Source organism: Nematolebias whitei, chromosome 12 (genome assembly GCF_014905685.2).
Source record: "Nematolebias whitei isolate Nwh7 chromosome 12, NemWhi1, whole genome shotgun sequence".
NCBI lineage: Eukaryota > Metazoa > Chordata > Actinopteri > Cyprinodontiformes > Rivulidae > Nematolebias > Nematolebias whitei.
In genome coordinates, this window is record NC_056509.1 from 18,251,856 (window position 1) to 18,269,595 (window position 17,740).

A 17,740-nucleotide genomic window follows, 5' to 3' on the forward strand; every position below is an offset into this window, starting at 1 on the left:
ATCATGTTCAGTAGGTTTTGTTAAAATGCATCCACTGGTTCATGAGATATTTTGCTAACTGGCACAGGTGTTTCAGTGGCGGGCGATCATGTCATATTCTGGGTGTTACAAAGAAGTTGCATTTCTGATCAGACGGTAGCTCTTAGGTTTTTAATAACTGTTGACCAACGTATTTGTCAAACCATGGGGTGGGGGGTAAGTGTTTTATTTGATGTAAGATGTTTTTATTATTACAGATGTAATGTTGGTGAAGACTAAAGTTGAATGATTTTTCCTCTAAAGGGATTTTACAAACAGAAAAATTACACTTTAACAAAATATTCATGTCATTAAGAATTGAAGTATGGTATGGTATAAAGTTTATTCATTTTAAAAAGGTACAAAACAATTCCATAACAATATAAAAAAGATACAAAAGATTTAAAATGAAAGGCAGCAGAAAGAAGAAAAAATCTTATTATATCTGCCTCTTTTTTCAAACAATTATTTCAATCATAATAATTTTCAAGTAACAGAACAAAATGAATAACTCTTTCTAATTTTTGAAAGTAGACACAGTTTGTTAGAAAAATAGTTCCAGATGCTTTTTATAAATGTTCAAAATGTTTATAATGAATAATTTATTTACACATTCTGGAGTCTTATCTGATTCAAGATGTTTGCCACAGCTAATCAACCTTAGCAAAAACAAAGTATAGCTACAGGTCAGCCAATTTAATAGATTTAAAGTTAAAAATTGGTGTAGTAGCTGAGAGTCATCTCTGACTCGTACTCTGAGAGCTAACAGGTCACACTAAATCTTAAATAATTTTAATTTATCTATCAAAATGTTTATATGTTTATTCTAGAATTGCAAGAACAAGGTTGTTTTTTTTTACTACGGGGATCAGCTGATTAACATCTCCAAAGCTCAAATAATATCGCAACTACAGCCCCAAATCTCAAATAAGTTGAAAAGGAGGCGTAGAGGATGCAGAGCAGGAGCAAAGAAGAGGGAGAAAGAGAGAAGAATCAAGTTCAAACCATCTCTTCCATCGATCATGATGGGCAATGTGAGATCGCTGGGAAACAAGTTGCATGAACTTCAAGCCCTAACAAGGACCCATCCAGAGTATCGGGAATGCAGTGTTATGTGTTTCACTGAGACATGGCTGCAGGATCATATCCCCGACTCCAGCGTTTCATTGCCAGGCTTTCTGACCATACGAGCAGATAGAGATTTAAAGAGGAGTGGCAAAGCAAAGGAGGTGGGTTGGCAGTGCTTGTGAACAACAGATGGTGTAATCCTGGACATGTTACTGTGAAGTGTCGTCTCTGCAGTCCAGATATTGAACTGTTAGCACTAAGTTGTCGTCCATATTATTTGCCAAGAGAGTTCACCAGTGTTATTTTGGCAACTGTTTACATTCAACCCAATGCTGTTGCTGAGACTGCGTGTGATGTCATCAGCTCCGAGGTTGCTAAGCTACATACATAACATCCTAGTGCGCTTGTTGCAATATCTGGGGATTTTAATCATACCTCTCTCTCTGCTACACTTCCGACATTCCAACAGTTTGTCAGCTGCTCTACCAGAGAAAACAAAACGCTGGACTTGTTTTATGCAAATGTCAAAGATTCATACATTGCTAAAGCAAGACCCCGTCTTGGCAAATCAGATCACAATCTTGTGTCTCTGCTCAAAATATAAACCCCTTGTTCAGAGGCAACCTGCAATAAAGAGAACAGTGAGAAAATGGTCAATGGAAGCTGAAAAAGCCCTGCGGGGTTGTTTTGAGGCTACAGACTGGGATGCACTGTGCCAGCCACATGGAGAGGACATCAATGCCATGACTGAGTGTGTGACCGACTATATAAACTTCGGTGTAAACAACACCATCCCCACCAGAACAGTGAGATGCTTCCCCAATAACAAACCCTGGATCACCACTGACCGGAAGGAACTGCTAAACCAGAAAAAAGAGCCTTCAGGGAGAGAGACAGGGAATTATTGAGGAACACACAGAAGCAACTAAAAGTCAAGATTAGAAACAGCAAGGAGGTGTACAAGAAGAAGCTGGAGAGCAAGCTCCAACAGAACAATATCAGAGAGGTGTGGTCAGGGATGAAACAGATCACAGGCTTCAAGCAGAAGGAGGATCAGAAGGAAGGAAGCCTGGACAGAGCCAATGAACTGAACACATTCTTCAATAGGTTCAGTTCAGGAACAAGCTCAGCATCCTCCTCTCTTGCCCACAAACATACATACCACCCTCCATTGACCCAAGGGTGTCCTGTCACACCTCAAATATTGTATCTACCACCTCAGTCATGGACCCTTCTTCTACATATTGGTCTTCAACCAAATCAGAAGATGCTGATACCTCCTTTGCCTCCCCCCTCTGCATCTCCAGAAGTCAGGTGAGGAAGCAGCTGGAGAGACTGAACTGGAATAAGGCTGCAGGTCCAGACGGTGTCAGTCCCAGAGTCCTGAAGGTCTGTGCAGAGCAGCTCTGTGTGGTTCTGCAGCACCTCTTCAACCTTAGCCTGACCCAGGAGAAGGTTCCAGTGTTGTGGAAAACATCCTGTCTTGTTCCAGTGCCAAATAAAACTCACCCATCAGTCCTCTATGACTATAGACCTGTTGCCCTGACATCCCACATCATGAAGGTCCTAGAGAGACTTCTGCTGACCCACCTGACTAGACAAACAAGCACATATCAGGACCCACTGCAGTTTGCTTATCAGCGTGGATTTGGAGTTGAAGATGCCATCATACACCTGCTTCAGCAAACTCACTGTCATCTAGAAAAGGCAGACAGCATTGTGAGAGTCATGTTCTTTGATTTCTCCAGTGCATTTAACACAATCCAGCCTGATTTGCTTTGTCAGAAACTCCAGAAGACTCAGGTGGAGGCTTCAACAATCACCTAGATCAAAGACTACCTGACGGACAGACCACAGTTTGTGAGACTGAAGGGTTGTGTGTCTGACCAGGTGGTCAGTAGCTCAGGAGCACCACAGGGGTCTGTACTCTCACCGTTCCTTTTCACTCTGTACACCTCAGATTTCCAGTATAAAACAGACTCCTGTCATCTGCAGAAATATTCTGATGACTCTGCAGTGGTCGGGTTTATCAGAGATGGACAAGAAGCTGAGTACAGGGAACTGGTGGACCGCTTTGTGGCATGGTGTGGAAACAATAATCTCATCTTGAATGTGAACAAAACAAAGGAGATGATTGTAGATTTCAGGAGAATCAGGAACAGGTCCAACCCTATTTCCATCATGGGAGAAGAAGTGGAGGTGGTGGAGATGTATAAATACTTTGGGGTTCACCTGGACAACAGACTGGACTGGAAATGCAACAGTGAAGCGTCTACAAGAAGGGACAGAGCAGACTGTACTTCTTGAGGAAGCTGAAGTCCTTCAACGTTTGCAGCAAGATGCTGCATATCTTCTATAAGTCTGTTGTAGAGAGCGCTGTCTCTTCTGCCATCATCTGCTGGGGGAGCAGCACCAGAGCAAGTGACTTAAAAAAGATCAACAAGCTCATAAAGAAGGCTGGATCAGTTCTGCGGACTCCTCTAGAACCTTTGGAGATGATTGTACAAAGAAGGATTCTTCATAAAATGAAGAACATTATAGACAACCCTCAGCATCCTCTTCATCAGACTGTCATACAACAACAAAGTGTCTTCAGTCAGAGGCTTCTTCAGATCTGTTGTAGGACAAACTGCTTCAAGAGATCCTTCCTGCCCACAGCCATCGGCATCTAGAACAACTCTTTAATGAAACCAGATGATAAGTTACAGCAACATTTAATGTCCCTCTGGGATTAATAAAGTATTTTTGAATTTGAATTGAATTGTGAATAATTCATTAGTTTTTAAGTTGATGTTCAGAATAATTCAATCCAGAACCTAAAGACCACTTTACCAAGCGGTTCATCTTACTGTGTTTTTGTGCCCGTGTGACCCCTTCCCTTCAGACATGGGGCCAGCAGGACAGACAGTGTTTACTGGAGTGCTTAGCTCAACTTCTTCTGGAGAAGGATTACACGCTGCTGATCGCTCGACACCTTCGCCCGCTGATCCTAGACCTGCTGGAGCGAAGCGCCGAACGGGTCAAAGCTGGTGGCAAGATCAACCACGACCTTCACGAGCGCCTGTGTGTGGCCCTCAGCAAACTCCTCCACATTTGTCCTGATGCACATGTGTAAGTGGACCTTTTTGTTTTCTTTAAGCTCAATGATGGACTGATTGTCCTAAATGATTAATGGTGTCAAGACGTGCACTCTAAAGCACCGTTATTACTGTCCTGTTGAAGTTTTTGTCCTGGATCTTGCTCACTGCTTTGGAAACAGACATGCAAGTTATACAGCAAAAGCTGCTGCTTGATTGGAAATAGTGTGTTCTGGCTTTTGGTAGTAGTAGGGTGCACAACACTGGGCCCCGATCCAAATCATGTTAAACATCTGAGACCAGATTTCCTGTTTGAAAGGTGCAGGAGTAAACGGACTGTACCATAATTTCCACCGTTCACGTCGCACCGCCCTATAAGTTGCATCAGTCCAAATATGTCTAATAAAGTGGGACAAAAACACGTTGCTTCGCCGTATAAGTTGCATCTATTATGCTTGAAATTGTAGTAAAGGTGCGTCTCAGTCTAATTTTTCCTTAATTAAAGGACTGACGGTCAAATCAACTGCATTTCAAAAGCCGATACGTGGAAGCGGGAGCGTGCAGAGTGACGAGTCGCTGTGCATTTCTTCGAAATTTACAAATTTACCAAGATCAGTGGTGGGATGTAACTAAGTACTAGGGGCGTAACGGTACGCTAAAATCAGATTTCGGTTCGGTTCAATTTCAAGGAGGGTTCGGTTAATTTTCGGTACAAAAAAGGACAAAATGAAAACTTATAAAACGTTTATTTTGAAAATATGCCAAGTAAACAATACGTTTGTATAAAAATAAATAAAGCGACCCATTTGGATGATATTTTAAATAAACGGCACTCTTTACAATAAATAAACAATACAATAATGAAAATCTTAATAAATACAATAACAGTCAGAACCAGAACAATAAGCAGCAACAGACTGTTCACGATCTAACTAATCAAGTTTTAAGTTTTTGTCCAAAAAGACCAACTTGTCCACATTTTCTGCCAAAATCACAGATCTAGTTACAAATGGGTAAAAAAACGAGTTAATAAGATTATAATTTTAAATTAAAAAAAGTTTAGATAATAATAATAAAAGAACAATACCTCTTCTTGAACGGTTATGAGGTGGTTGAATCTCTCGGTCATCATCATCTTCATCATCAGGGCAGGACTTTAATCTGGTCCAGGGCTTGTTGACAATATCAGTTTTATCTTTTTCATAAAGTGCTGCTACAACTTTTTGTCTGAAGTGTTGATGCGATGGATGTCATAACGGGGCTCAAGAACTTTAAAGTCGGCGCATCAACAACATTCAGACGTAGCTCCAGAGCTGTAAAAACTACGTCTTGTGTTATTGCTCTGGACCGATCTGAATTACCTGATAAAGGTTGTTTAAATGCTGCTGCTATCGCTCTTTGCAACAAGCTGCTAGATGAGACGTTCACGTTCGGATGATGTCGTTTCAAGTGCGTTAACAAGTTGGACGTGTTGCTGCTGCAGATCCAATCTCCGTGAAACAACGTCGACACACAGCTTTGGATTTGTTCACTTGTGTTTTAACAAGAAAGCCACAACGAGATGCTAGGCTGCTAATGCTGCGCGTGCTGCAAGATAATAGCGCCGTGCTGAAACACGCTTAGGAATTTTAGTTCCGCGGCGCATAATATCTCGTTAATAAAATGTAATGAGTGAAAAAATAATCCAAACGGTACGCACTTGGACCGAACCGAACGTGCCGTATCAAAACGGTTCAATACACCCACGTGTACCGTTACACCTCTACTAAGTACAAGTACTTCATTACTGTACTTAAGTACATTTTTTGTGTATCTGTACTTTTACTCAAGTAGAGTTAAACGTGGGTACTTTCAACTTTTACTCCACTACTTTTTTACATTAAGTACTACTACTTTCTACACTACTTAGTACACCACTTTCTACTACACAATATTTCTACAATGCGTTGCATTACAAGTTACATTCACGTTGCGTTTTTTAGATTTGTTAGTTTGCAAATGACCAGTGGTGAGAGGGGAGTTGGTCCATTGAATCACAGCAAAGTGGGCACACTTAATGATCTTGTAGACCATTGCATTAGGTAATACATTCATTAAGTACTTTTAATTTTAATACTTCAAGGATTTTGAAAGCAATTACTTATATACTTTAGCTTAAGTAAAAACATTAATGTGGTACCTCTACTTTTACTAGAGTACATTTTTGTCTGTTTATTTGTACTTTTACTTAAGTACAGTGTTTGAGTACTTTCTCCACCACTGAACAAGATTAACACCTAAAACAATTATTTGTTTGCTCAACTTTATAGTAAAGGTGTGTCTCAGTTGAACTTTTCTTAATAAATGCACTTTAATGGTCAAATTAGCTGCATTTCACCGGGGTGACGCAACGAAATGAAGCTGATTTGACGTTTGCTCCAGGCAAGCTGGACGAAGGTGGCAGGCTATGGCAAGCCAATTGTGTCATTAATAGTCACTTTTACCCATTACATGATACAACGGTATGCCATACTACTCAGTGCCATCTAGCGGCTGAAAATGTTAGTTTTCAATATTTTCAGTCAGAATGAAAATGGTCATCGCAGCCAAACATTTGTTTATAAATATGGTTAAAAAAATCCATAAATATGTCGCTTTGGCGAATAAGTCGCAGGGCATGCAAATTATGCAAAAAACTGTGACTTATAGGCTGAAAAATATGGTATTTATAGAGCGCCTTTCTGTCTTATCAAGGTACTCAAAGCTCTTGACAACACAATCTGTCACAACCTTTTTGTGAAGGCAAGCTTCACTGGTTTTTGTAATTTTATTTTGTCGAACCAGAATTCAAAATCTATCACTGATTTTCAGAAGTTTATTTTTAGTACATTTTTCTCTTTTGTTACTTTTGTGAGCTTTAATTTATTTTGGTGAGTGTTGTGGGTTTCTCTTTCTTTAACAGAAGGAAACTAGAATTATCATTTAAAGTTTAAAACAGTCACAAAAGGTTGAACTGTGGATGACTGGACTGGCATTACATTTTCATGTTGTTTATTTTAATCTACAATTTTTTTATTTTTTTATTTCATGATTTTTTTCCTTGAAATATGTGATTGAAATTTTACTCTCACTACCTTTTTGGTACATACTGTATACAAAGTATACATCAAATATTGATGTTTTTTCACCCAGTGTGTCCTGCTCCAGGGCTTATGGGTTTCTGTCAAACTGCAGACGTCACTTCCATTTTAGCTGACATTATTCTCTTCAAAACTGTGATGAAGTGTGTTTCTAAAGATCATCTCCTCCTTGTGGTTATATCAAAATACACAACAAGTTTTCTGCTGCTCACCGTTCAGTGATAATGAAGATCTGATTTAAAGTTTTCATCAGCAAACTGTTTCTTTAAGGCTTACTTTTTGGGCTGCATTTATGTCTACCTCACAGTCAGGGAGTGACAGACACAAGTGTGTTGTTACCATGGTGACCATAACGAGCCACTGGCAGCAGCTTCACCATTTCTTGTTTCTCTTATGGAGGAGTTTCAGGCAGCAGCTGCACTGAAACTCTTCAACATTTCTGCAGAAAGTTTAAAGTTTCCCTTTACTCTCTTTAAGGTTTGCTGCCAGGTACTTCAGCAGTGCCCCCCCGGTGTTCCAGAGGCTTTTCTTCACCAGTGAGCAGTCGTCAGCCGTGCACTATGGCCCCAGGAGGATGAAGCTCCGGGACCTGATGGCTGCCACCCTGCGCTTCCTCCACACTGACTGTGCCAGGTTTCGGATGCAGTGGGACTGGAGTCCCTGCGTTTCACAGCTGCTCGTCCGCGACGCCGTGGTGCGAGGGTACGCTGCTGCTTCATCCTCACATCAGAGAGTCGAACCATGCTTGATTTGAGAGGTTGAAGGTCAAACAGAGTGCTTAAGCCTGCTGTATGCTCTGTAGAAAGCTGCAGTACACAGCCACCACCCAGCATTAAAAGTGGGACAAGAGGAGGGGCAACCAATACTCCCCCCCCCCCCCCCCCCACACACACACACCCCAACACACACTCGTTTAAGAATCATGATGTTCATGTGTGCATCACGTTCAAGTAGGTTTATTGCCATTTCACCACATGTGGTACATGAGGTGGAATGACATTACCGTATTTTCTGGACTATAAGTCACTGTTTTTTTCATAGTTGGGCCAGTCCTGCGACATATTGTCCGAAGAGTCTTATATATGTTTGTTTTCCGTTTCATGATGCAATTTTTGACTGACGCATTAAATGTTCATTCATACTGACACGAACATGAACCGCTCCGGCTGCGGAGGAGCGCTGCACAGCCCGCGGCTCCTGATGCGAGCTCCACAGTGCTCCCCCGCCTGCACCTCGCCACCTCCCGGGCTGCAGACCACGCGCCTCACTGCGCCTCACTGCGCCTCACTGCGCCTCACTGCGCCTCACTGCGCCTCACTGCGCCTCACTGCGCCTCACTGCACCTCACTGCGCCCTTCCTCTCCGCTCTGGCGGCAGAGGGACGGGGCACGGCTGCCGACTGGAACGAACTGTTCAGTGCGATGCGACCGTGCCGCGCCGCCCAGATGAAATGACATTAATGTCGAAATGTTAACTTGTTTCCTCAACAATCCTGGAACCATTTCTGGTGAACAGGATTCCAGATGTTTTTGCTCACGGTGTTTCTCCCTGTGTCCAACAGGTACACTGCTCAGTGTTTAGCACTCGTCTGTCGCATGACTGATCATCAGAAAACCATCTTCTTGAAGAAAGTTCTGACAAATGATGAAATCCTGCATATAAAAACTAAGTAAGTACTTACCTTTATTTGTGTTTTACTTGTGTTGTCATCTGTGGAGTCATGATCCAGGTCTTGGTAGCAAACATTTCTGGTTCTCACAGGATTGACAAGCTGATGTCGGAATGTATTTTTCTTGTGCTGTGGTTGAATCTTGCGCTCCTGTCCGGAGCTCTAAAGTTTTTGGACCTTCCAGTTCTCTGTGGCTCCTCTGTCTCAGCTGCTGATCCTAAGCAGCTAAACCGTTCTGGACTCTGCGGCTCCATTGAAATCTGTGTAGCCTAAAGATAGATTTTATGCTCCACAGGACATTAAGAAATCTGTTCACGTTGACGTGGTTGTATGAAATAAAAAAACATAATTTGTTCTCACATGCACTGCAAGAACTTTTTCTGTGCAAAATCTCCTGGCAGAACTTTTTACTTGCAGGGCTTTGCACCAAGTTTTGTGTGATGGGTCAGAACTTTGTGGTTGTGTTTATGTGTAAAAGCAGCTGATCTAACTTTGTGTCATTTTACTTCAACTGCGCCGCTGAGGAGCAGCTGACCTCGGCTATTAGAAAATACATGTGCCTTTTATTTACAGCTGTTCTTACAAAACTTCTAAAGGTAGTCGAATACAACTTGTAAAGGTAGTAAAAGAACCTGTGGAAAGAGAGAGCAATATTTTAGTGCTGAAACCCAGGTGGCTTTTTAGCTATGCTGGCTGGGAGGCTGACCATATGTTTGCTACCTTTAGCTTATAGCTGGCATTTCAGTTATTTAAAAGTTATGTAGGTTTTTGTTGCTACTTTTAGCTTTCTATTTTGTACGTTTTACTAGTTTTAACTAGTGTCAGTGTTTCCCCTAACATTATGCAAGCAGGGTGCCCCACCCCGTCAACGGAACTGAGCACCCCACCCCCAGTACTGAAATAGCAGTAAGCTAGTGGCGCAAAATACAGACTCTCTAGCTAAAAAGCTAAAGGCGCCGCTTCCCTCATGCTGACCGCCCCCGCTCAAAAACTGTTTGTACAAGCTGTGCTCAGACATGTCTCCGTCCCCCCCATCAACAAAAATCATGGATGAGATGAGCACCCCGCCATGACAAGTTAACTATAACTAGGGGAAACACTGAGTGTTTTGCTACTTTTAGCTTTAAGCTTGAATTGTTCTATTTTTACCTTGTTAGGCCTTTTCTGTTACTATTAACTAGCATTTTTCTATGTTTATCTTTAGCTAGCATTTTGTTAGTATTACTAGCTTTCATTCTATTTTAGCTTTAAGCTAGCCTTGTACTACTTTTACCTAGTCTTTTGGCTAGGTTTGGCTTCTTTTACCTAGGCTTGTGCTACTTTTAGTTTTAGCTGTGTTTTTTTGTTTTACTTTTAGCTTTCAGCTCAGTTTTAGCTAGGGATGCACAATATTGGATTTCTGGCTGATATCTGATATGCCGATATGTTAAAACTTATTCGGCAGATAACCGATGCTGATACCGATATTTTATATGCGTTCCTTTGTCAGAACATAATCCTCTTATTTAGGCTCATTTGCTACAAAAAATGTGCAAGAGCTGTAAGAGCTGGTGACATATATTCAGTAACAGCCATATGATATACATAGCACTTTAACTTATATTAAATGAAAAGCGTTAAATGTTATTTATTAGCATTAGTCACTTGTGATGCTGTCTCACTTGTGGGGAATTGTTCCAGGTTCTTAGCTGCAGTGTGGGATCCTCTGCACTCCTGTGTATAAAGGACAGCCTTTTAAAGTTTAAAGTTTTTGTCTATCATTTGTGCCGTAAGACTAATCATGCTAACGAGGCTAACATGATGTCCAAATGTCTGTGGTAAAACTCACCCAACAAGTCGTTCTATCGGCTATTAGCTTCTCAATGATGTCGGAAATGACGGCTTGTAACTCGGGTAACGTTATGTTGGAAAAATATCTCAGACTGGGGACGATGTAGCGAGGCTCAGTGTAGTCCATAAATCTTCAGAATCCGACATCCTCACCAATGAAACATAAAACTTCCACACCTCAGACATTTAGAATTTTCCTCTCCGGTGTAACTGATCTTACAGCGGAGAGGAAAATTCAAAATGTCGGAGGTGTGGAAGTAGGTAGGCGCATGTGAAGTCATCGTGTTGCGCTGCCGCTGCAACGTCATCACGTTGTGCTGCTGCAGGTAAAAACAGCGCCTTTTATATCGGCGAGTTATTTTAATGGAATGGCCGATGTCCGATATTGAAATTTAATGTTAATATTGGCCGATAACGATATCATGCCAATAATATCGTGCATCCCTAGTTTTAGCATATTCAGCAAATCTTAGCTACATCATTTAAAACTTGGAATTCAGTGCAGCTTTACAGAAAAAAAAAAAAAAAATTCTCTACTTTCAGTTTTGTCCTCTGTCATGACATGATTAGTTAGACATGATATACAATGCATTGTATCTCTTGTATGCCTTGTATCCGGCCCCCTTGAACTTTTCAACTTTTTGACACATTTCAGGTTTCAAACATAAAGACATAAAATTTTAATTTTTTGTGAAGAATCGACAACAAGTGGGACACAATCGTGAAGTGGAATGAAATTTATTGGATGTGTCAAACTTTTTTAACAAATAAAAAACTGAAAAGTGGGGCGTGCAATATTATTCAGCCCCCTTGCATTAATACTTTGTAGCTCCGCCTTTTGCTGCAGTTCCAGCTGCAAGTCTCTTGGGGTTTGTCTCTATCAGTGTTGAACATGGAGACACTGAAGTTCTTGCCCATTCTTTCTTGTAAAACAGCTCGAGCTCAGTGAGGTCGGATGGAGAGCGTTTGTGAACAGCAGTCTTCAGCTCTTTCCACAGATTCTTGATTGGATTCAGGTCTGGACTTTGACTTGGCCATTCCAACACCTGGATATGTTTATTTGTGAACCATTCCATTGTAGATGTGTCTTTATGTTTTGGATCATTGTCTTGTTTGAAGATAAATCTCCGTCCCAGTCTCAGGTCTCTTGCAGACTCAAACAGGTTTTCTTCCAGAATGGTCCTGTATTTGGCCCCATCCATCCCCCCATCAATTCTGACCATCTTCCCTGTCCCTGCTGACAAAAAGCTGTCCCAAACCATGATGCTGCCACCACCATGTTTGACAGTGGGGATGGTGTGTTCAGGGTGATGAGCTGTGTTGCATTTACTCCAAACATATCGTTTTGCATTGTGTCCAAACAGTTCGATTTTGGTTTCATCTGACCAGAGCACCTTCTTCCACGTGTCTCCCAGGTGCTTGTGACAAACTTTAAACAACACTTTTTATGGATATCTTTGAGAAATGGCTTTCTTCTAAAGGCCGGATTTGTGCAGTGTACGACTGATTGTTGTCCTATGGACAGACTCTCCCACCTCAGCTGTAGATCTCTGCAGTTCATCCAGAGTGATCATGGGCCTCTTGGCTGCATCTCTGATCAGTCTTCTCCTTGTTAGAGATGAAAGTTTAGAGGAACGGCCGGGTCTTGGTAGATTTGCAGTGGTCTGATACTCCTTCCATTTCAATATGATTGCTTGCACAGTGCTCGTTGGGATGTTTAAAGCTTGGGAAATATTTTTGTATCCTTATCCAGCTTAAAACTTCTCCACAACAGTATCTCGGACCTGCCTGGTGTGTTCCTTGGTCTTCATGATGCTCTCTGCGCTTTGAACAGAACCCTGAGACTATCACAGAGCAGGTGCATTTATACAGAGACTTCATTACACACAGGTGGATTCTATTTATCATCATCAGTCATTTGGGACAACATTGGATCATTCATAGATCCTCACTGAACTTCTGGAGTGAGTTTGCTGCACTGAAAGTAAAGGGGCTGAATAATATTGCACGCCCCACTTTTCAGTTTTTTATTTGTTAAAAAAGTTTGACACATCCAATAAATTTCATTCCACTTAACGATTGTGTCCCACTTGTTGTTGATTCTTCACTAAAAATTTAAATGTTATATCTTTACGTTTGAAGCCTGAAATGTGGCAAAAGGTTGAAAAGTTCAAGGGGCCGAATACTTTAGCAAGGCGCTGTAAATGTTTTTTGGTAAAGTTAGTTTCATGCTGTGGGACCTCTGAAATCAAGCTTTTTGCCATGATGTTTGTTTTTGTGGTTGTTTAGTTTTTTTAAGGAAAGTGAGCAGATGGAGTCAGAGAAGGCCCTGGTGTTAACCAATCAGAGCGCAGTGATGTGGCGCCAGGATGGCAGTCATAAACTGACCAGAGGTCAGGTGTTTCCTGAGGACCTGTCCCCAAACGTTGTAGCTGTCTGTGGTGTTGTACTTCCCAGAACATTTCCCAGACAGTCTGAACGGGTATTTATTCTCAGTCACACCAAACCTTGTCTTCTGTTTTTTGGGTTTTCTTTTGTAATGTTGATCTGACTTTCTAGGTGGACCCATTGGATCTGGTTCTAGTGGACTCAACGTGCCATAATCTTAGGAGCCTGGCTCTGGCTGTGGCCTCCCAGAACCCTGTGCTCCTAGAGGGTCCAATTGGATGTGGCAAAACCGCCTTGGTAGAGTATATGGCTGCGATCACTGGGCACACAACAGCGACACAGTTTCTCAAGGTCCAGCTTGGAGATCAGACTGACAGCAAGGTGAGACATAAAAACCACGTGGGCTTTTAGAAGATAGACCAGTTTGTGAGACTCACCATTTGCAGCCTCAATTCTTTTGGGTTTGATGTACATGTGTTATTGCCCACCTCTAAAAGAAAAAGTGCATGTGATTATGTTTTTGCCTGTTTTTATGTATTTATCTGTTTATCAAACTACCCTATCGACCACTGGACAGATTTAATTGATTCTTTCAATAAGCAGTCTTTAGTTGTACGTCTACAAATGTGTAATTTTTGTAGTCAACTCAAATAAAGATGGCCACCTTAGCCAACACAAATATGGCTTTAACGTAGCTTAATTTACAAAAATTAAGCTAAAATTGTGCATTAGAGTCGTAGTCATTTGCAACACTTGCTCTGAGAACTAACAACTGGGTACTGGTAGCTCGGTGGTCAGTGCTCCGGTCTGCAGGTTTGAGTCCAGGTTGCATCAGGAAGGACATCTCGCAGTAAAACAATTGTCAAGTCTCCTGTGTGAGTTTGCTTGCTGTGGCGACCTCGCAGAGGGTATCAGCCTAAAGACCAACAACTCTGAACACTAACCATTCGAGGATGATGCATTCTTCTTCTTCTTCTTTTGGTTCTCGTTCTTGTTTTTGTTCTTCTTCTTCCAGCTTTTCCCTCTTCAGGGGTTGCCACAGCTCCTCCATCTCTGTCCTCTACATCCTCTGTCCTCACTCCAACTACCTCCATGTCCTCTCTAACTGCATCCATATATCTCCTCTTTGTCTTTTTCCTGGCAGCTGCATTTCTAACATCCTTCTACCAATATACCCACTGTCCTTCCTCTGGACATGTCCAAACCATCTCAGTCTGGTGTCTCTAACTTTATCTCCCAGTTGTTCAACCTGTGCTGTACCTCTGATGATCTCATTCCTAATTTTATCCATCCTTGTCACTCCTAAGGAGAACCTCAACGTGTTCATTTCTGTCACTTCCAGTTCTGTCTCCTGTCTTTTTGTCCATGTCTCTGTCTCCAGACCATACAACATAGCTGGTCTCACAACTGTCTTGTAAACTTTTCCTTTGACCTTTGCTGACACGTTTTTGTCACAAATCACTCCTGAAACTTTTCTCCATCCACTCCATCCTGCCTGGGCTCTCTTCTTCACCTTTACCACATTTTACTTCATGTGTAACATTATTCCCAAGAACTGAGAAATGTTGTAACGTTATATTTTCTCAACAGAAGATGATCTAAGTCTAAAACCTGTGCATGAAAGTTGTAGAGCGATATACATTACATGAAGAAGTGCCTGGCCTTTACCACAGTAGTTTATTATCCCCCATCCAAAAATCCAAGCTGGTGACCGCCATGTGCGCATGTATACCAGACATCCCTATCATTTGAGGACGCTGTGCTTCCTAGTTTTTATATTGCTTAAAGGTACAGTTTCCTCAAATGATTGGCGTGGCCTAAGATTATTATTCTACGGTGGCTGAGGCCACCATTGGCCACCCCCTGGCTCCTCCATTGCACCTGGTGGTGGATTAAATTGCTCCCAATACTCGTCTAGATCTGCCACTCTGCGCCGCCTCGGACAAGTGGAAACACAATAAACCCTACTTCTGTTCTACACAGTGCAACTCCTACCTTCTGGAGTATCTTGGACATTGGTGTGCTGCCGTTTTAGTGCCACTGTAAATCAGTGGCTGGTCACAGTGTGAACATTTTCATGTTGTTGGTTTGCAGATGCTGTTAGGAATGTACCGCTGTACTGATATACCAGGGAAGTTTGTGTGGCAGCCAGGAACACTTACACAAGCTGTCTCCAGAGGACAGTGGATCCTCTTAGAAGACATCGACCATGCACCTTTGGATGTGGTGAGTTGCAACTTTTCTTTCAAAATGTTTTGAATTTGAGCTCCTTAATGTCACAAACAACAATCTGAGTTTTCTTTTGCTTCAGATATCTGTGCTTCTGCCTTTGATGGAAAACAAAAAGTTGGTGATTCCAGGACGGGAGGACTGCATTGACATCGCTCCTGGATTTCAGTTCTTTGCAACCAGAAGGTGAATCAAAAACACAAACCCATCCAGGAAACACAGAAATGATGTTATTAAAAAACACATTTTACAGTATCTATATATCTTTATCGCTTAGTTTATGACCAAAATTTAACCCATAGCCTCTGAGCCGCTCAAAATAATTTCATGAAACTTCATCATCAATAGATCGAGTGTTGTGTTTACTCTTCATCACCTCAGCTCTACGGTCACAAATCAAGATTTCTGTAAAGCTGTGTGTTGGTTTGTTCATGGGTGTATAATGTTCTGTATGTGGTGCTCTTGTTTCTGTTATCTTATAATAGCTGTTAAACATTTATATATTACCATAATACTTTTTTCCCCTTTGTTCAATACTATATACATTCCCATTCCCATTTGTTTTTTTTATTACAGGCTTTTTCCAAACCTTTTCTTATATATGGTTTTCTTAAGTTTTTAGCTTTTTGTCCAAGTTTTACTTGAGGACAGTTTTGATTATACAACAAAAATGTATATAAAATTGCACCGAATCAATATCTTCAACATGAACATACTCTCTATCATATTTTCCTAATTCCTACTTAAAAACAATAATTTCCTTTGAATATAGATATTTTTGAATGCTTATTTGTTCTCAATATTTAGTTTTTCATGTTAAATAATCAGTTGAATTGTTGGGCTAACCATGACAAGAATAGTGAGCTATGGTAATTTTTGTACTTTTCAAAATATCCTTATTTATTAACATAAAACGTCTCAAAGAAAACCCTTAAGATCTCTTCAGTGTATTGTTCTCTGAAGTGTTCTGCAGCATATCTGTTCTATTCACGTCTTTTTATGCTACTTTTAGCTTTTTTTAAATTAATTTTAGCTCTTTACTACTGTGTTGTTAATTTTAACTTCTAGTTGGATAACTTAATTGTTTGCATTTGTAGAACCTGTTTAAAACTTAATTGTTGGCATTTTTTATATTCTCTGTTGTCTGTACATCTTGTGGTTCATGTGTATGTTCCTTTGTACTGAAACTCTGGCACAATAATTTTCTGTGGGATCAATAAAGTTCTATCTTACCTTATAATTTAGCTTTAAGCTACTCTTTAGCTAATTTTAGTTGATTCCTTACTGTTCTGCAAATTTTATGCTTTAGCTAATGCTTAGAAGTTTTTAACAAATTAACTACTCGGTTTTAGCTTTATTTAGCACTCACTGCAGGTTTACCAGAAAATATCATGTATTTAGTGAATGTTGTGGCTTTTTGTTGTCAGACAGGAATAACTGATTGTTGTGTTTGTGTAGGATGTACCACAGTGGTAGCAGCTGGCACACACCTCTGAACACCCGTGCGGCACTGCTGGACAAATACTGGACTAAACTACACATACGCAACATGAGCCGAGGAGAGCTGAAGAAGGTAAGAGACAAGGATGAAAGGTTTTTGTCTTATCACATTTTAATCCCAATTTTTCCTCACTGTGCATCACTTGCTATTGCAACGTTTAGTTTAAGGATGTTTAAGTTGATCTACTATCATTATTGCACATTACTGGATGAGGAACAATGATAATGTTTTTGATCATATCTGCATGTGTCAGAAAAAGTCAAATGAGTCTTCGGACACATTTCAATGAACCTTTTTGATTAAAAGTATAGTTTTGTGAAGAGATTTGCGTGGCCAAATATTTATCTGTGGAGGCCAAGGGCACCATTAGCCACCCCCTGGCTCTGCCATTGCACCTGGTGGTGGATAACATTGCTCCCATCGCTCACCAAGATCTGTCACTCTGCGCCTCCTCGAACAAACAAAGTATAAAAAAAAAACTACCTCTGTTCTTCTACACACTGTAACTCCTGCCTGCTTGGATATCGTGTAACAAAAACATTAAGGTTTACTTGCATTCCTTGTTCATTTCCAGTCCAGAAATACACTGATTGTAAAAACTACAAACATTTACTATTCAAATCCCTCAGTGAAGGGGGACATTGGTGTACAGCTTAACCTTTGAAGTCTTAGCAAATTTATCATGACCTCCACCACATGGAGTGTGGAATGTGACAAAATTAAATAAATACATCATGAGATAAATTAATACATATTAGAATAAATAAATGTACCATGAAATAAATAAAAGTATCATGAAATCAATAAATAAGTGTACCATGAAATCAATAAATAAATGTAC

General features: G+C 40.8%; 1 protein-coding gene across 1 annotated transcript in view; it reads left to right on the top strand.

The window, feature by feature from the left end:
- Positions 1-13,092: 13,092 nt before the first annotated feature.
- The window catches only part of LOC119417835 (midasin), a 14,054-nt gene continuing 9,406 nt past the window's right edge, over positions 13,093-17,740 (top strand). The window contains exons 1-5 of the mRNA XM_037685090.1: positions 13,093-13,263; positions 13,341-13,550; positions 15,264-15,395; positions 15,481-15,584; positions 16,857-16,971. Of these exons, the coding sequence (XP_037541018.1) occupies positions 13,093-13,263; positions 13,341-13,550; positions 15,264-15,395; positions 15,481-15,584; positions 16,857-16,971 (732 nt within the window). The remainder of the gene's footprint in view (positions 13,264-13,340; positions 13,551-15,263; positions 15,396-15,480; positions 15,585-16,856; positions 16,972-17,740) is intronic.